Source organism: Caretta caretta, chromosome 2, assembly GCF_965140235.1.
Source record: "Caretta caretta isolate rCarCar2 chromosome 2, rCarCar1.hap1, whole genome shotgun sequence".
NCBI lineage: Eukaryota > Metazoa > Chordata > Testudines > Cheloniidae > Caretta > Caretta caretta.
This window is the reverse complement of record NC_134207.1, coordinates 129,373,049-129,393,984: the sequence shown is the minus strand read 5'-3', so window position 1 is coordinate 129,393,984 and position 20,936 is coordinate 129,373,049. Positions and strand designations below refer to the sequence as shown.

At 37.8% G+C, this 20,936-nt stretch overlaps 1 protein-coding gene across 6 annotated transcripts in view; it reads right to left on the bottom strand.

Annotated features, from left to right (window-relative positions):
• CDH10 (cadherin 10) overlaps positions 1-20,936 on the bottom strand; it is a 149,161-nt gene that overhangs the window by 17,412 nt on the left and 110,813 nt on the right. For all 6 annotated transcript variants that reach the window (XM_048839658.2, XM_048839657.2, XM_048839656.2 and 3 more), the window contains 4 exons: positions 16,329-16,516; positions 11,750-12,003; positions 5,510-5,646; positions 3,622-3,743 (listed from right to left, as the gene is read on the bottom strand). In XM_048839658.2, coding sequence (XP_048695615.1) covers positions 3,622-3,743; positions 5,510-5,646; positions 11,750-12,003; positions 16,329-16,516 — 701 coding nt within the window. The remainder of the gene's footprint in view (positions 1-3,621; positions 3,744-5,509; positions 5,647-11,749; positions 12,004-16,328; positions 16,517-20,936) is intronic.

Here is a 20,936-nt window from a genome sequence, read left to right as displayed (position 1 = left end):
AAACTAAAATCATAAAGCAAAAAAAGTTACGTGTACATTCCTTTGTTGTGATGTCACTAGCAATTATTATTGAGATAATTTCAATGTTCCACTCATTGCATTCTTTGCTTATTGATTTTCCAAGGAAAATACAAAACCAAGAAGAAGAAGAAAAAAAGATAGCTGTCTGGAAATGCCACCAGTGATTCCCCACACTCTTTTATCCTTCACCAGCCCCTTTTCATTGCCGGAGTGGTATATAGCAACTGCAATGGAGCCAAAGATCTTGTACACTCTGCATGGTTCTGATCACTCTTTCTCAACAGAGGGAGATAAACATAAGGAGATCAAGAGAGGGGTGAGTAAAATGGTTAGAGGAATGGGAAGATTTCCATGAGAAGAGCATGTGAAAAGATTGGGAGTGTTTAGTTTTGAGAGGAGATGAATAAGAGGAGACGTCATAAAGGTGTAAAAACATCATGAATGGTATAGACCCAGTACATAAGCTAGGCACTAGCTGATCAGTATTGTGGGCAGTTTATTCCAAAATAGTTCACTGCAGGGTTCTTTAAATCTTCCTGGTACTGACCACTGTACTGGAGTAAATGGACCACTAATCTAAAATCTGATATGCAGATTCCTGTGTATCTGTGTTCTACTCAGGGTACAGAAATCCTAATACGTGATTTACATACCCATCACACACTCATAGCAAACAGTACATTAGTGTGGCATGAGATGCATCGCTATCTGGAAACAAAATAGAGTAAGGCTTGGAAAGCTGTACAAAACACAATACTGAAAGAAGAAAGTCTAATCTCAGTACAACTTAAAACGCATGGGAGATATTAATAGAAAGGAAGGTCACAGAAGGAACTAAAGAAATAAATAATTGGAAGAGATGAGAGATTAATAAGAAAGATGTTTGAGTGAATGAATCACTGAGAAATAATGACAGAAAAAAGCAAAGATATCATGCTAGTAAGGAATCAAAGGCAATAAGAATGTCCTATAAATACATCCTGAAAAGAAGAATAATGGCAGAAAATAAAATTGCTACAACTTGAAAAGGTGAGGACTGTGAATTTTTAAATAAATCTATTTGAACTTAGCTTGTAATAAAAAGGCTAATGATAACAAGGACATCGGAGGATCTAATCAGGGAAACTGTTGGATATGATACTTGAAGATGGCAAGAGCAAAGGATAAACAAATAGACAGTAAAACAATATTTGATAAAACAAAAAAGATATACACGTATGGATCTGGACGAAATGCACTAAAGAGTTGAACAAACACTGGATCTTTTCTACTAATTCTTTATAATCTGCAATAAATTAAAGACAATGAGAAGAGAGACCCAACAACTAAAAAAAAACCCAAAACATACTTTAAGAAATGTAGTGACGAAAAATCCATGAATTTGCCAATTAGATGGATATGTTTTTTTCAGGTAAAATATTTGCACATATGATAAGGGAGTCAGTCTGTATACATTTGGTAAAGGAGAGTCTAATAACTGACAAGCAGTTTTGGTTTATTGAACACTGATCATGAAAACCAAATTTAAAAGCCTCCATCATAGTTAGTGATTCAACAGCTACTCAAGACTCTGTGCAGGTAAGGTCCTGGGGGTCCTAAACCTTGCTCCGAGGACCATACTGGAGGAAGCAGCCTGTCCCCTCTCAATGGGAAGAAAAAGTGGCAAGACAGCACTCCATATCTGGAACAGATTTGGCTGTACTTGCCCTAATCCAATGATTTCTCTGCTGAATGCAACCCTCTTTCACAGAGGGAAGAGGTGGTAGGGACCCTTTCCAGGCTGGGGGCAGGTGAAAGGTTATTTAGGCTGCTCCACCTCCAGGATGTCACAGGACAACTGTAATTCCACGTTTCCCTTGGCATGCACACCATCTAACTGGCTGTAGGTTTCTTTGTCTCTCTGATTATATGGTGGGGAGTAAAGACTAGTTGGAGACTGGAGGATAAAGGGGAAGTTGGAGGAGTGGAGCAAGGATGATTCGGAAGAGTAAGAGGAGGAAAACAATCAAGACTCCTACTCAGCATCACCTCGTACTTATACATTATGTTTCTATGGTGTTTGTCTGTGCCTTTGTCTGTCTTGTGAACTTATAGTGTAATCTCTTTGGGGTTTTTCTGTAGGTTTGGAAAATGTCGAGCACATGTTAGATGCTATCACAATAGCTCACATATTAATATATTGACATGCATCCGATGAAGTGGTATTCATCCACGAAAGCTCATGCTCCAATACATCTGCTAGTCTATAAGTTGCCACAGGACTCTTTGCCATTTTTACAGATCCAGACTAACACAGCTACCCCTCTGAAGCTTATTTAATATATTAGATATCAAGAAGCCAGTCAACATAATGTCACATATTAAACATACAAAGAAATAAAATACCTAACTACATAAAACACCATATTCTAGGATGGGATTGAACATTTTTTGATAAACAGTGGTTACTTATCAGTGGGGAAGACTATTCAGTGAGGTCTAAATTTCACTATACATCATTTGTAATTATGGTAACAAAAAAAAAAAAAAGGAGGAACTAATATACAAGAGGACAGAATTAAACTAGCAATGACCCAGAGAGATTAAGTTGTGTGCATCATAACCATAATCTGTACCAGTGAATTTACAGTTATAAAACCACTCAGAAAAATAAATAAAATGAGACAGCCATCTGGAAATGAAGGTGTCCAAGAAATTAACTATTTTCAGAGAAGTCTGCATTCCTCCTCCACACTCTCTTCAACAGTACTGTGATGCGTACATGCCATTCTGGTACCACTGATGCCATTTTAAGGACATTTTTTTATTCTTGGATTAATGTGCTGTGGAACACACAACACAGTAATAGGGAAACTGGTGGGTTTCCAACATCCCTAATGGCTAGCTGCCTACTAGGAACTAGACAGCGGGCAGCAGAGTTGTTTTACTTTAATCAAGTATATTTTTCTGTATTATTTTGTATGGTTTCTATAAAAGCCAAACAAAATAATATGTTACCAGTTCAGATATTAACATCTTTTATGTTTTTGTTTGATTCATCCACAGAAAATGTTTGGGAGATAAACTGTCATTTGCATAAAAATGTAAGTGTGACATTGATGTTTCTAAACACGATAAATATGAATTCAAAGTACAACTGAGCTCCATAGTATTGACCTCTTTTTGAAAAAAAAATTGAAATTTGATTACCAATTATTATTTATAGCATGTTGCTTTCTTCTTGGAAGCTAACACTGAAATCAATTAAGAACACATCTTTAAGACCTATATGCTTAGGCATCTAAAGCAACAAAACAAAAACAGATCCACTGATGCAAAAGCTTAAGAGTAAAATGAACAGATCTCTTGTAGAAAGCCATTTCTGTAAAAGTAAAGAAAAGTAATTTGGTAATTTACATGCTGGAGCAATTGTAAAGTATTATTGTGTAGGTCTAAAGACTGATTTACTGACAGCCATTCTTTGTCTTCATTTTGTTTCATAAACTGTACTAGAAGCACTCTCTCTCAAACAGCATGCTCTCTCTAGCATTTCTAAAGAATGACCTAAAACTGAGTGCCATAGCAAAACCAAATAGCTTAAAGTATTTACAGAATGCATACCTGTCCAGCTCTTGCATTTTCACATACAAAAGTATCATAGAATATGGCAAACTGTGGGGCATTGTCATTAACATCCAAAATTCGAACATAAACAGAAACACGAGTGGTATCTTTGGGATTATCTGCCAAAAGAAAAGAAGTGAAAACAGAAACAAGTGATCTCTTGCTCTCATTTAAAAAAAAAAGTGTGTTTTCTTTAAAATTCTTCCAGAACTCAGCATTCAAGGCCAGATCCTCAGATGGTGTAATTTGGCATAGCTCCCTGGACTCAAACTAGGTGAGGATCAGGCCACATCAGTGTTCAGAACAGATTTTGCTTAGTGCCAGAAACAAATTCATTCACTGGTATCTAGTGGGCAATTAGGCTGTTTTCATGAAGATAAACACTACTTCTGTTAATGAAATAAGCAAATATAATGTATACAAATAAACTCTATTAGCATAACCCAATGAAAATTGTTGTTTTTGTTGGGCTCAGGAGTATTGTTCTGCCGAAATTTGTTTTTTAAAATCAAAACACAATGGATGTTATCAAATTTGTTTTACACTGAGGAGCGGTCACTGGTTGGCGACAAACATACTCTGAAAGGATATTCTCAGGGTCTGATTTTCCTTTCACTTCTCCTTTTATAAATCAGTAGACACTTCAGTAAAGAAAAAAATATTCCACCAGTGTAAAACTGGTGTAAGTCAGAACAGAATCACATACTTAAATTACTGTAAGAAAAAATATAAATCTATAAATAGGGGTTTTTCTTTAAATCAATCCAATAATCCCACTGACTTCTGTGGGAGTAGGATTGGGTGAAAATTTGCAGCACTAAACTGAATAGGGTTTTGGTTGTTTTTAATTTTTGAGGTACTTACTCTTTAGTGAAAGGCAAGTCATGCATACATCATTCATTTCTGAGAACTCCTCTACCGAACTATATTAAACATTTATATGTTTTTGCTTTGTTTCTGGAATAGGGTAGGAAACAATGAAGATGGATCATGAATTATAGTATTGACTGGGTGTATGACATGCTGTGGTGTCTTGGGAGCAATCTGTGAAGAATTCAGTTTATGGTTCCACTGCATCACAGTATCAGTGTTTGTAGGAAATACATGCTATATCTACTTGACATACTAAATTTCTTTAAAACAGAACAAAAATCTGAACGTCATGAAAGCAATGTCCTAAATATTCCAATGTTGCCTTTTCTCTTCGAAGAAGCTCAGTAATACATTATAAAGGGATGGTGACTGTAGAGTCTGGCAGGTATGAATTTCAAGCAATTATTATGTAGATTGATTGCCCTTAAAAAACCTGAACTTTTCCAAAAAAATTAGCATACTTCTTTAGAGAGACCTAATTACTACAACTAAGTTGAGAAGTTAAATTCTCTCAAAATATCCTCACAAAGAAATGAGATTACTATCTCAGTTTAAGCACAGAAGGGCCTTGAATTCCCACAGTATGAAAATACTATGAAAGAACACATTTATCACAGTGGCCAGCAGCCTGAAGAATGGTGGCACCAGCCATGTTTATCATCAGAAACTATTGCTTTTACCAGTGATATAGCGCTTATGCTAAAACAGATAATTTCATAATGAACGCTCCTCATGAGTTCCCTTGAAGAATCTCAGATTTTTTTTGTCACTTAGAATCTTTTGTGCCAGTGGGACTGGAATTAGGTGCAATGATGTAGTAATCTTAATGGTGCATTGGGTTTATTCTATTTACTTGTAATGTCAAAATGGCTTCTTGTAAATGTCTGAGATGAATGAAAAGTTGTATAAAGCACCAGACTTAACGCTATTTATTTTTAAGAAATTTATTCTGAGCACCAGAAAGATTTAAATAACTTTATAAATGAAGGAAAACTAAAAAGATTTGGCTTACTGATCTCGGCTGCTATAACACTAAGATTGTGCCACTGTGATATCTCGCGGTCAAGTGGTTTGGAAGTGTAGATGGATCCATTTCCAGAGTGTATATTAAATATTCTGTCAAGGTCAGTATGACGATCCAAAGAAAATCTAAACATGATAAACGAAGACAAAAATTATTATGTAAGTGATTGAAAATTAAAAGAAGCAACTCTACCTTACAGTACATCTGTATAACGTTCAAATTCTATATACATTCTATCAAAATGATATATGAGATAATTTAGATGAGATAAATGCTTAGTTTCTGCAAGTTTAAACTTTTTAAAATGCTGTGCAGTTCATCTGTTAGTTATGTTGATGACTGTCCCTGAAACTAAAAAAAAAAATACTTAAAATAATTCTTAAAATATTAACCTAGTACACAGAAAAATACAAATCCTAAGAATGATCTCAATATAGATGTATCCATTATATTTCCTCTTGCAATTTATCCTGTAACTTTCATAGGCTTCTATGAATATTTTCTTTGTAACTAAATGATATTGTATTAAAATATGAATTATTATAGGGAGTGGAGGGAGAACATTGTTTAAATCAGTAATTAAACACTTTTTTTCCTGAGAGGAAAATTCTCTTTCAGTTTGAAAAAAACACATCAGACTGCCAACTCATTTCTGAGCTTTTTGAAATGACAGTTTAAAGCTTTCAGTTCCTAGTTTAATGTAAATTTACTTAAAAGAAAAATAAATTATTTAATAATAAATAATAATAATTATTTAAAAAAATCAAAAATGTTAAAAGTATGTTAACTGGCAGGATTTTCAGTTTTAATGAAGCTACTGATATTAAGGAACCTTTGTACAGTACTGCAAAGCCTTTGCTTTGCAAATACTCATATGGACAAAACTTCAACTGACTTGTCGAGAAAGTCATTCTGTCACATGGTGGCAAACTGAAATCAATAATCATATTGCTCTCTGATTCTTCCCATTTAGGACCCAAATCTACATTTCTCATGCGTCCAAAATTGCCCCTGAAATCAGTGGCAGGTTGGGGGTAAATGAAGGATTGGGGCCTTTCAGTGGGTGTATCATGGGATTTCCAAAAGCACTGAAGGTTTGCCTAACTCTGCACTTACTGGGAGCATAGATAGGCCAACACTAGGTAACCCTGTCCAGTACCTCTGACAGTATGCGGGTATGATCTTGTCTGGAGAATGATCCAAGAGTTTGCGTGCTTTTGTGAATGTATGTGAATGATCTAGAACCTTCACAAAAACCTGTCTTTGTATTTCCAGTACTTACTGATTTCACCCAGGCTGGAAATAGTGTACCATGGGAATAGCCTCTCGTAGTATTTTGATGCTCCCAGTCCCAATTAAACCATTGAAAGCACACAAACGATTTGCTTCAAAGTTGGGGTAAAAGGTTTGTGTTAGTTCTGAACCAGGTGGCCAAATTACAAGTTTCAATTAAGGAAAATTCCCTAGTGCCTGGCAAGTTTGGGGGAACTTATATTTCATCAAGATGTTTATATTGCATAGCAGTTATACTTTAGCCATCAAATGCATTTTTTTTAATCTGGACATAAGTCAAAGTTTCATAGTACAGGTTTTCAACAGGCAAGTGATGCAGCTATTTGAGTTACTTCTCACATCACAGTTCCACAACCCAACACAACCCAGATAAATAAGATTCAATCCTATTATCTTTATAAGCCCAAAATATTTGGTTATGTATGTGTTATGCAAACATACACCTTCTACATCATCCCGGTGTTCTCAAAAGCCTGCAGATGCTACTGTTGATCTTCTAAATCCCAGACAATAGCCCAATTGTTACTCAAATCTGTTAAAAAAAGAATAGTGCCACAGGAAGCAGCAAACCACACATTCTGTATTTATTCTGTAGTTATAGCCTATTTTCACTTTAAAAATCATATTTCTATGAGAGGGAAGACCTGAGCTACAGAATTCAGATACGGCACTGGGTTTTGAATCCTATCTAAAATTTGGGGTATTTGGATCTTGGCTTTGGTTTGGACTACTTGGGTATGCCTACACAGCCTGCACCAGCTAGCCTCCCAGCTCAGATCGACAAACACAGGCTCCCAGGGCATGTACTACTGTGATAAACATTGCTGTGTAGACATTGTGGCTCACACTGGAGCTCAGGCTCAGAAACCTAGGGAGAGAGTTGGGCTTTAGAGCCTAAGCTCCAGCCCAAGTTGTAATTTCTAAGTGCTATCTAGACAGCTAGTTTTAGCATAGTAACACAAGCCCACAAGCTCCTCATTCTGGGCTAGGATGCTTGCTGCCCCAGGCTCCATAGACATACCCTTTTAGAGGTAAGAATCACATGTAAAATGCAGATCTGGACCTGGATTCAGATTCCACCAAGCTTTGGAAGAGGGTAGTTCATACCTGGGAGGTTTAGTTTAGGCTCATCTCCATTATTTAAAAGAAAAGAAAAGGAAAAGAAAAGAAAAAGAGAAACAGGCAACTTCATAAGCTGCCCAAATTTTTCTTTTTTAAATAGAAAGTTTCATAAAAGATTTATTCAGGCTAACCTGATTACAAAAGGACACAACCTGTCTAAATAAAGAAGGCAAAATCTTAGCTGTCCATTTTCTCCTGTAATACCTGATATTCTATAACTGTCTGGTAATGGTTTGGTAGTAACTAAAATGTTATAATCCTCATTTTGAAGAGCTGGATTCTTTGAATAGAAATGTAAGGCTGTTATTTAAATTAATAGAGTCAACATATGTACACTGGAGGGCTGAATCTGATCCCTACTACGGAATTTGTTTGTTAGGTTTTTTTTCCAGCAGAAAACAGCAATAACAAGAAAGCTAAAGAATCATACACATTTATATTACTACCACATATGTGGAAAGTCCTGCCTTGTTCTGTTTCCTTCAGTGAGGAGCATGTATTTTCCACTGAATGCCTCCGATGAAGTGAGCTGTAGCTCACGAAAGCTTATGCTCAAATAAATTGGTTAGTCTCTAAGGTGCCACAAGTACTTCTTTTCTTTTTCTGAATACAGACTAACACGGCTGCTACTCTGAAACTTAAATCAAGACTCATTGATTCTTTTCACTTTTTTTCCCCGTTAAAGCTGTTTACACCTCTGCCCTTAATTTCATTAGTTCACTTGTCTTGCCTGTTCTGAATTACCTTCTGTCATTCAGTGGAAGAAACACTAACATGACCAAGAGTGATGGTGTGACAGCATCGTCAGGCTATTATGCTATATCAATAATAGAGCATGATGGGGGGGAAATAGCTTATTCACTTGAAGCAGTTCCACTCATCAAGCTGTGCCAGAGACAAGTGAAACCAACAACTTTGTTCCTTTTAAGATCACAGCTTCAAAAACCTGACTACTTAGATTCCCAGTTGTCACATCAAGTTAGAATGGATAAAGGAACAATATTCAAATGCATTATCAATACTGGATGCTTTAAAGATTCAAAATTTCCATCTGTTATCTTACTCTTCCAGCCAGAGTAGTCATCATAAGTGAGGCTGCAATTCAGTTTCCTTTACAAACCCAGTTTTACCATGCTTCAAAATCTAAAAACAAAGGAATATTGTCCTCATAGATGGTAAATGATGTTTTGTGTCTACCATATTTGAAGAAAATCAGACAAGACAAACGCTTATTTTGACACCTTTGTCAAATGTGACCAAAGTCCAAATAGTCTTCTAAAGCTTAGTGCTCAGAGATTGGTTTGAGTTTCCTGCATGGACTCCAGGTAGACTTCCTGATTTTTTTTTCATCCAGTATGTAGGAGTATGTTATAATTTCTTGTTTGAAGTGTTTCGTTCTGGAATATGGAAGTGCAGGAGATACTTCTTCAGTTTTTTGAGATCTGCAGAGCTGTTCAGCATATTTGGAGTAGTATGTAGTGGTCAGAGAAACACTACATATACCACAATCTCTCTACCACCGAGAGGATAGCTATGCAGTCCCTGAAATCCAACCACTATAGTGCACAATCCTAGTCCTTAATTCTGATGGCTACATCAACGAGGCCAACAGAAAGCTCTTGACACCACCTGCTATAAGGAACTCAAAGACCACCCCATACCAGTTCACACAGGAATGTAAAGATACCATCAAATCCTTCCTCAAGCAGTCCAAGAAAAACCTCTACAGCCTCATCCCACATAAGCCTTTCCTTCTGAACAGGGACCTTCTACATGCATTCCAAGATACACAAACAAAGGTACCCAGATGGACCCATCATAATCTGGCCACAGTACTCTCACTGAAGGAATATCAGGACTCTCCAAAATCATCCTCAAAGCACTCACCACACAAAGGGCCAACTTCTGCCAAGACATTACTGACTTTCTCCAGAAACTCTGCAATATTAACAACCTCCCACAGAATGCCATCCTTGTCCCTGTGGATGTCACCTCATTATACACCAAAATTCCTCACCATGATGGCATTGCTGCCTGCCTCAAATTCCTACAAGACAATGTACAATACTCAGACATCACCCACACCAAATTCCTGTTTAACAACTAACACTTTGTTCAAACCATGGAAACAGCCATAGGTACTAGGCTGGCTCTCCAATACGCCAACCTTTTTATGGGCCACCTTGAAGAAGAATTTGTGAAAAAATGCATCACAACATCAACAAAAAGAAATGTATCTCCAGTATATTTTGGGGGTATCATTAAACAATCACAACCCACACACAATGGGGACCACATCCTGAAGTAAATTATTCCCAAACCCCCTCCTTGTCTTCAGTCACCACCTGTGGTGAACACTTTTCATACAAGATCATGACATGTCTGACCTCTCAATTCATCCTCAAAGGAAACCTGCATAATGTATTTGAAAGACTATTCTGGGAATGTACATTCCTAACTCTGTTAGACATTAAAAAATACGGACTTAACAGAGACACTGGTTTTATGGTTCATTACAAGAGTTTGTAACACACCCCACAACCTGCTAACCCTTACCTGTCCACTTCATTTTAAGTGGTCTCCTACAACATATGTGAACCCCATAGGTGTATCAACCTGTCCTAACTTGTAATTAGCTCAGACAGCCTAGTTACCTTCTCCAGACCTGAGAAACAGCTCTGCGAAGCTTGAAAGCTTGTCTCTTCCACCAACAAAAGTTGCTCCAATAAAATATATTTAAAAGATATTACTTCATCGTCCTTGTCTCTCTTCTACAGTTTATACTTTTGGGAAGGGGAGGGAGAACCAAGCAAAAAGGAGAGTGGTAAAACTTAGTGGACTCAGCTCAATGAGATTAATTGCACAAAATAGAGGAGTACTTGGAAAGTCTATTTTTGAAATCATTAACAGTTTAAACTGTAACACTGGGATGGGCTGTCTGGATTTGCACAGCTAATTTTAACTAGCCAGCAGCTTCACAGATAAGGCTAGGAAGCAGGAGGCAGGAACCAAGGACTGAGGTTGTTCATTCCTTGTTGCTCCTGCATGGACCCTGGACAGAAGAAAGGAAGACTTGTTCCTATGGACCTTCGGAGGATTATAGAAGAAAGGGGAATAGCTTAGAGTGATATTTCATCCTACCATTGGGTCCATGTCCTACCATGTCTGAGGTTGACACGAGGAAATATTAGGACGTTCAACAGCCCGCACGCTCCCATGGAGCATAGGCTTATCAGGGGGCTCCCAAACCCCACAGGTTTAGTCACAGGAGGGCCTGACAAGCTTACCTAGGCTCATCTACGGCTTGAGAAATTCCAAGGGCTTGGAAGTGGTGGTGGAGGATTGGGGTGTTGCCAGCAAGCCTCCTGGAGATGTATTGGTGGGCAATAATGAGGCCTCTAAGGCTCACAGTGGCTGGAAATACGAGGCAAAGGTAGATCAACTTGCATAGGCTCACAGCAAGGGAAGTTCTTCAGTTTTGAGCCTCGGAAGGGCTGATGAACTCCCTAAGGGGTTACCGGGGAGATTATGCATATACCCAGGTAAATATCAGCTCCTGTGTATCTCCTACTGTCTGCAGGGGAGGGGCTCTCCCCTCTGGACATTAGTAGTTGTACAGAAGAAGGGTTCTTCTCCTTCAGACTACAGAAATTCCTCCCTGCTCTCCTCTCCCCAAGTCTCAGGGTGGAAAAGCTACCTCAACGTTCATCAATCACAATTTGAAAGGGAAACCATTTTCTCCACACAATTGCTTGCTTGTTTTTGTATTTTGTTTTTTAAATCATGAGGTATATAGAGAGACTGTGACATTACCTGATATGGCTTGAAGCAGAATCAGGATCCCGTGCCATTACAGTTCCTATGATTGTCCCCACCTCGATATCTTCATGCACCTCAAAAAGGTAAGAGGATCTGCTGAAGACAGGAGGTTCATCCACATCTTCCACAGAGATTTTTACAATTGAAGTATCTTTAAAAGGCCCAAGATAATAAAATCGTGGATCCACATGGGTATTCTCAGCCTCTACTTTCAGAGTATAAAGACTTCTGGTCTCATAGTCCAGTGGCTATGAGGGAGGAAAAAAGGAGATAAACTTTATTAAATTACACTGTATGTGTTGGATACATAGGGGAAGTAAAGACATAATGGGCCAAATCATCAGCTGATGTAAAATGGTGTAACTCCACTGTGATTAATAGGCGCTAATGGCACTCAGAACCTCACAGGAAAATCCAGAGAGTCGTTTTCCACAGCTGTACAGAATAGGGATCCAGTTCCTTGAGTAACCAAAACGTCCAGTGACGTCAGTGTGAATCACCACTTATTATTATTTGTATTACAGTATCACCTGCAGCTAGGTAGAACGGCTTAGTGTAAATCTGAGAAAATTCCAAAAGTGAAACATTGTGTTAATTGCTATTTTCTAAACAGATTTTTGTGTGCAAACTTTTGCCTGCAAACTTAGCAACTGTTTGATGAATTTTGCTGATGTTTCACAAATACAGGGTCAAATCAGACAAGCATTCCACACCCAGACCTTTCTCTTGAAGCAAATGGGAGTTGTGCTTGTGGAACAATTGCAGCATCAGGGCCATAATGCCAAATTTCTTCAGGAAACATTTGCAGGAAGGAGAACGTAGATGAACACGATATGTTGGAAAAGAGTAAGTGGCTTTTGTAAAGGGGAATCGTGTCACACCAATCTATTAGAATTCTTTGAGGAGGGTCGACAGACAAACAGGGTCCCTCACCAAAGGCTTTTAAGCAAAGTAAGCAGTCTTGGAATAAGAGGGAGAGTCATCTCATGGATTAGTAACTGGTTAAAAGATAGGAAACAAAGGGTAAGAATAAATAGTCAGTCTTCTCAGTGGAGAGAGGTAAATAACACAGTGCAGGATCTGCACTGGGACCAGAGCAGTTCCACATATTGATAAATGATCTAGAAAAAGGTGTATGCAGTGAGGTGGCAAAGTTTGCGGACAATACAAAATTACTAAACAAAGTTAAGTCCAAAGCTCACTGTGAAGAGTTGCACAGGGTTATCACAAAACTGGGTGACTGCGCAAGAAAATGGCAGATGAAATTCAATATTGATAAATGCAAAGTAATGCACACTGTATACATAATCCCAGCTATACATACAAAAATGATGGGGTCTAAATTCGCTGTTACCACTCAAGAAAGAGATCTTGGAGTCATTGTGGATAGTTGTCTGAAAACATCTGTTCATGTGCAGCAGCAGACAAAAAAAGCTAACAAAATGGTCTAAGTCATGAATGACATGGAGCAAATGAATGAAAGAGTGTTATTTACCCCTTTGCATTACACGAGAACCGGATTTCACCCAACAAAATTAATAGCAGGCATTTTAAAACAAACATAGGGAAGTAATTCTTCACACAGCACACAGTCAACCTGTGGAACTCATTGCCAGGAGAAGTTGTGAAGGCCAAAAGTATAATTGGGTTAAAAAAAGAAGTAGGTAAGTTCACAGAGGATAGGTCCGTCAGTAGCTATAAGTAAAGATGGTCAGGGATACAATCCTATGCTCTGGGTGTCCCTGAACCTCTGACTGGTAGAAGCTGGAACTTGGACAAGAGGGGATGGATCACTTCATAATTGCCCTGTTCTGTTAATGTCCTCTGAAACATCTGTCATCATCCACTATCAGAAGACAGAATACTGGGCTAGTTGGACCATTGGTCTGACCAAATGTGTCCATTCTTATGTGGAAAAGGCACATACTTACACTTGTCTGAGTTTCATTGTTTAAGGAGAAATAAATTTAAACAGACCTAAGCCGCCAACTGTAATTGTGCAAAAAAAATTAATTTTGAAACAAAGATTTAAAACCTTACTGGGAAAAAATCAGTACTGAATCTTGCTCGTTTTCATTGAATTTCATGAATCCAAGATCAGAGAATTTTTTGCAAAATAGATTTGACATTTTGTCAGCAGCTACCTTTAAAATGAAAAGCGAAGGGTTCAGGGTTATAATTAGAATCCATTTTGTGTAGACAAGAAATTCCATTCTCCAATTTCTCTGCAAGTGTCACAGATGGAAAGTGGTAGCTAATGAATGATATATAGAGAATGAGCAGGCTGAGAATTTACCTGTCTGATTGCAGAGCAGACTTCATTAGCTCACACAAACAACAGGGATACAAGTCAGTGGTTTTCACTTATCAAAATGGATTCTAGAGACACATTTACCCCCCACCTCAAACTTATACAATTAGTGCTCATGAAAGATGCCTGAGTGACAGCTTTGGGGATTTAAATATTCTATGTATCAGCAGAAGAGGTATAGTACAGGCAATGGAAACTTTCCTCCTTCTCCTCTGCTCCACCTTGTTATGAAGAGAAATCAGAGTAGAAGGAAGAGTAATTATGTCTCCAAGCCCATTCTCAATGCCTTTTTACTGAGACTGCCATTGAAGATACCAACTGAAATGCAGCAATTTGTCCTCAAGGAACTGAAACTCAGAAATGGGTATCTGATCATAATAATTTGCAGCATTTAATGATGCAAGCTGGGTATGAACCCATCACTTGGAAGTGAAAGGCCTTGCAGCTCATTACCAAATCTCCTGAGCAAAGCAGTCCACCACATGTCTGATTTTAAACCACAGGTGCTTACCTTTCAGCATCTAAGGCCAGGTCTACACTACACATCTATATTGGTGTAATGACATCACTCAAGTGTGAAAAATCCATACCCTTGAGCGATGTCGTTTTACTGACCTAACCGCCCTACCCTCTGTGTAGACAGCGCTACATGGATGGGAGAGCTTCTCCCACCAACATAGCTGCCGCCTCTCCAGGAGACGGATTAACTACGCTGACAAGAGAAGCGCTACTGTCGGCATAGTTGCCTCTTCACAAAAGCACTACAGCAGCACAGCTGCAATAGTGCGCCCGCACCGTTATACACGAAGACGAGTCCTAAGTTATCCCATTCCTCTTCAGGAAGGCACTCAAGCATGTACTTAAGTTTCATTATAATTAATGTTGAATGGGGCCCTTACTCTACATTTTGGGTGGAGTAGTAGAAGGGCAATTGTTTGTTAGTTGTTCACTACTGGAAGGTGCACTGGAAATCCTCAGTTAGAACTGGTTGAATAATACAAAAATTGACTTGTGAATATTTTCACAAATGCACACGCAGTCAGTTTGGTTCCCTGTTATTGGTGGGGCAGTATTATTCATTTTCATTCATGAAGAGGAGCACGAACCCTTAAAAGTCCAAATGCTTTAGCACACATAATTATTAGTCCAGAAATATGTTCTTTGTTATGAGCTATTTGTGATGGATTTGGAACTGCTCTGTAATAATTTATTAATTCTATGTGTAGGCCTGGTTCTTGGGCTGTTTTCTGAAAGACTATATTGGTTTAACTCAACAGGAATCTGCCTGGGGAAAAAAAGGTAGGAAGAAAAAGAATGGCTCAAAATAAGCTACCGCTCAGCAAACATGTAAGAGGTAAACAATACCTGGACCATTAACTTGAATGATTTTGCCTCCTTTCCAACCAATCCACAAAAATGGTTTTGATCAGAACAGGTAAAGGCCTATGAACACAAAAGGATGAAAGAACTCTGACAGGATTAAAAGGGCCTTCTCTCAAGAGAGTGGTGGTAGTTGCCCAGGGAAAGCAGACTGAGGCATACAATCCCGCTGCAGGGTCTGAAGAAGTTAGCACTGCCTACATTACCATCAGGGGATGATAAGAGTCTATGACATTTTTCACAGCCCTGAGCAATACAGTTAAGCTGATCTAACTTTGTAATGTAGACCAGCGCTAAGAAATCCACAGTGCTCTAGCTATGGTTAGGCATTCAACTGTCTTAGGTATTTTAGAAAATCCCACACTCTTAGCTGCTGCTATTACTCTGTAAAGGTTGCATGCTACTAAGCCCTGGCTGGCAGTTACTGATCATGATGCTGTTGCCCTGTGATACTACAGTTATGAAAAATCAGTTACTGTGCACATGTATCTTGGACAAAGTATTTCCCTATACTATAGCAGTGCGGTATTTCTCTGAAATACACTGAAACCTGTTTCTAGCACTTACTGAAAAACTGTCAGTCAAGCATCCAACAAACTTGTACTAAAATCAGTGATGATAGTGGCAGTATATTGGAGATGGTCCTTTCTACTCCTACTTCTCAGTGATATCTCAAATACCAATTATTTCCTATTCTAAGTACAGGGAAACAGTACATGTTCTAAGATACAGCTGTGTGGTAACTCTTGCAAATGTTGAGCTTTTAAGGTTGATCATAATATGATCTACTTTTGTTTCTATAGGTGTCTAATGTACAACATTGGTATTTACATCAGTCCTCTACACCAAAACCATTCAGCAGTTGTTACTGATTATAGACACCTTGCGCACAGTTATGATGCCTTCCTGTGTGTCCTTCTGTGTCACAATGTCAAACATATCTGTTCCATCACCATCAATAATTCTGTATTCCATTTCTGCATTTTTCCCAGTGTCAGCATCAGTGGCTTTTACACTACCAATGGCAGTGCCAACTGGGGAAGATTCTGGAATGCGGAGGTGGATGGTGTCTACAAAGAAAAAGAAGCAGAACAAGTAAAGAGAGGCACAGCAAGTTTTAGAAACAGTGCATTATGATTCAGTCTTTAATTACATTATCCTAGACTATTTGTTCTTCAAGAACTCTGCTTCATTCAGTACAGAGGGGAGAACAGGATTCTATTCCTGGCTCTGCCATCAACTTCCTAGGTTATGTTATGCAAATCTATATAAATGCATACAGACAAGGGGGACAAATCAAAGTGGTACAAGCAAACTTAATTCTGACCTTTTCTAATGTGTGTGCTTGACTTTGCAACCTCAGTATTCTTTTAATGTAATATTACATAGTGTTGGTACTTTTCAGATACTAATAATCACTCTACTTCTGTATGACTAAATATACAAAATAATCAATCATGCTCCTTAGGATATATATTTATTATAGATACAAAATATTCATTTTTCACATGTCCCACACTCATTTTATTTCACTTACTCCTGTGACCATAGCTACAGACTTGGAAACTCACAAATGTAATTCTTTCCTTTGATTCATCAGAGGACTTTTTCCCTTAAAAGCGCCTATCTATTGCTCATTATCTAAACATTTCTATTCATTTTTAAAACATTAAAAATGATAGTATAATTTCATTGTTACACTTTACTTTATGCCTAATACTAAAAGGGCTGTAATAATAAAATACCCAATTTCTAAAATGACATTTAATTCTAAGACACAAAGTAGACCTATTTTAAAATCCTTATAATTGAGTGGCAAACACTTTTCAGATTCTAAATACTAAGGCTCATATCCTGATTGAGCTCCTTGAAGAAAGAACCATATTTAGTTAATTTTTAAATCTACTTTGACATCACAGAAAAATTAAAATAGAGTTATTACAATTTATTTGGTGAATAATGTAAAAATATTGATTTATACTTTTAAAGTGAATCAAATTGGCAATATGCTTGGTGCTTTCATTTTCATATTCTAGTTATAAAATTTCACTGGCATAAATATTTGCAAAAAGCATATTTTAAAGCCAACTGCATAACTATTCACCGAAACCAGTTTTTAAATTCCCACATGCATATATTTGCATGAGAAGTGCATTCACTTTCATTCTGTCAAGGAACAAAAAGAATCAATTGACTTCTCTGACCAATCACATATAAGTGATTGTTTGAAATTCAAGTATTTACCATCAGTCCATATGGTAAAAAATTCAAGAAGATATGCCAAATTAATCTGAATAGCAAACAAGTTCCAGGAAACTGCTCATGAACCTCCCATGAGAAAAAAAGGGTAGCTAGATTTGTTAAAACAATTTTTATTGCAAATTATACATTCAGCACTACTGTTAAAATTGGATGCACCCCCCCAAAAAAAGTTTTCTTATTGGTTTTGTACTACTTAAACTGTCTCAACAGCATTCCTAGAGCTTTAGCAGAGCACTGACCAACAAACATGAAGGTAAAGCAATAAATAACAACAATGAAATAAAACAGAGTTTTACTATACAGACTAGCATTCTGGGCCCTATCCATGTCATTAATATATAAGTGTACATTATCCTCAGCTGCCAGGACCGTGAGGAGGAAAAACCTTTAGCCACATTGTGTGTTTAGCAGCATTTTTTTTTTTTATAAAGGAAAATTTTAAAATTGATACAGATGCTGCTATGACACTACCCTGCTTCAAAGAGGAAATCTAAGATAGTTACACTGTGTACTGGCTACCCATAAAAACCTTGTTTTCCAGTGGCTTTAGTTAACTAAGTAATGTTACCTCAATATTTCCTAGGCACTCTGTATGCTAAGCATGGTGAACTAGAGGGAATATTAAGGTTACATTATCTAAGGCAAAACTGCTGTACAAAGAAAGGAGATGAACATGACGCCCACAAGATGGCGCATCCAGTAACACAGTGATGCTTTACATCATAGTGGGGCATGGATTCAGTATTGATGCAGAGGAGCTTGTTGATGAGATGTACCCTAACAAATTAGCAGCCCCACTTCCTGAAAACCTTTGGCTTTTCCATATGGGTCTCTCATGCAAATACAAACATTTCTTGAGAGATCTGACAGGATCACAGTAGCAAGTACTTTAGCATTGTTTGTTTTGTCTGTATGTAGCTTATATTAATTAGTAATGGGGGAACCTCCAAAGTTTGGAGCTTCAGTTGAGGAAAGTATCCAAAAGTTCAGATGCTTATCCAAACCTGTTCAAATCTCATTCCACCCCTCACTAAAAACAAGTCCCTGGCTCTCTCCTATCCCTTAACCTTGTCCCATTTAGATCCACTCTCCTTTTGCTCATACTGTTGCAGAATATATCAGAATTCTGAAATTGGAAAAAACTGGCTTAAGCCCAGCAGACTAGAAATCTAGGTTCTGAGTGATTGTGGGATGGCGATGCGCCCCCAAGCAAGCAGGATCGTTAAGGGAGGCCAGTGGTGGACATGTTCTCCCAAAGAAAGGCATAAGAAGAATTGGGAAGGTCACTGGCAACCTTCTTTTGTCAATAAAGCTGCGGGAAGACCTAGGCAAGTCACTTGGTGGTTGTTCCTGATACTTAACAGAATGGTAGAAAGATTAAAATAGGGGTTGCAAGGGAAGAGGTGGACTCCTTTTGAGGAGATCCATATCAAGGAAAGTGTCTGGTTCATTGTGGGGATAGGACTGAGGTTCAGGCTTATTCTTATTTGTAGGAATTAGCTTATCTCTCCCAGTTATTATATAATGTTTGCCCAATGTAATTTAAACTTTGACATATTGGCTTTAGACTGTACCCACTTAGTGAAAAACCATCAACTACCAAACCAGAGAAGACAGAACACTAAGTCAAATTACATTTCTCATAGCTTCATGGGGTTTGGGGTGTACCCTGTTACAGGATGCACAGTGGTGACAGAGTATTGTATCGCCAAAGTGCACTTAGTTCTGTTTATTAATATGTTTCTTGACATTCTTGCACCTCAGTGTTTTCAGCTCCATGATTTAGCTCATATTTATGTTGTCATTTTCATTACCCTTCTGTAATATTTAAATCTGTGTACTTTGATACATTAGTACATAATCTCTCTATAATCTGTTAATGGTTCAAAAATGACAACGAAATCCCACTGCTCGTATTTATAAAATAAATATTTATTCAGTGCTGTGAGAGACCATGAGGAAAGACCATATGTCTCCTAACATTTCATGAGACAGAACACATGAAGGGGAAGATTTAAGGGTGCCATGGCAACATTTAGTCTCATTTTCCATATCCTTAAGTGTTTAAAACAGACTATAGAACTTACTTCAATTTTTAATTTTATTTTTTTTCAATGAATATAGATATGTTGTAATTGTTTTTCATTTTAAAATTTGAAAATGCTTTATGGTGCATGAGAAACACTCCTTGAACTTTGTTCTGCACCGCCTTTAATACATAGAACACCATCCCCAAAGCCAGACTGTAAGGCAACTCCTTTGAATCCCTTTGCAAGTCCACTTCTTAATGTTTATAATACATTGGCCAACAGCTAATGGATCACTTGAAGGGCTATTTGGAATGGTGGCTGGGGTGAGGGAGATTAACAAGCTATTTGTGTATCATCATCCTGACCTGGTCTACAGTACTGATATAGCGCTCATCACCATAGTATCAGACCACTTCCCACAGTCTGTCTTTTTGTTGGTTTTGTCTTATAGTCTATTAACCATTCTAAAGTTCTATTACTTGCTACACTGTGCTCAACCAGAACAACTTGGATTTAAATTACAGGGGGGAAAGATCTGTGAACTGCACTAGCTTTTGTGAGTCCAGAGAACTCAACCAAATTAACTTTATTGGTTTTTTTTCAGCTAGGATGATCCCAAAACAAAACTCCATTTCTGAATATAACTGAAGTTAGGGAAACTGTGTGTATCAACCCAAACATGACCCTTGTGGTCCCTTCTAACCTTATGATTCTATGCTTGTGACTTAAGCCCATTTCCTGAAAAACAACAGCAGCAGCTCAAAACCTAGTGTTACATGTCTGTCCAACAGTGAGTATCCTGCTCCCAAAGAGACAGTTATCTGCTTGTGGATGCTCCATGAGGAAAACCAGGCAAATTTTTGTAGCATAAGGGAGATATTTACATATGTGCTTAAGGGATTTAGGAGCAAAAGACCCATTGAAAGTCACAAATGCCATCAATTTCTAAATTCAATTATGGACATAGGACCTGGCTAATGTAACTGAATTTGTATTGGATATTCTTCCTGGTAAATATCACAGTGGGACCAGAGGTAGAATTGTCTAATTACACTTGCATCATCTTGTAACCAAACAGAATGAGCTTTAGCTAAAGTCTTAGTAGAAACTGATGTTTCCAACCATGAGATGAGCATTTGAGAAATTGTGCATGAGCTCTCTGAGAAATAGCCTGGGATTTGAGAGATGTTCATGTTTC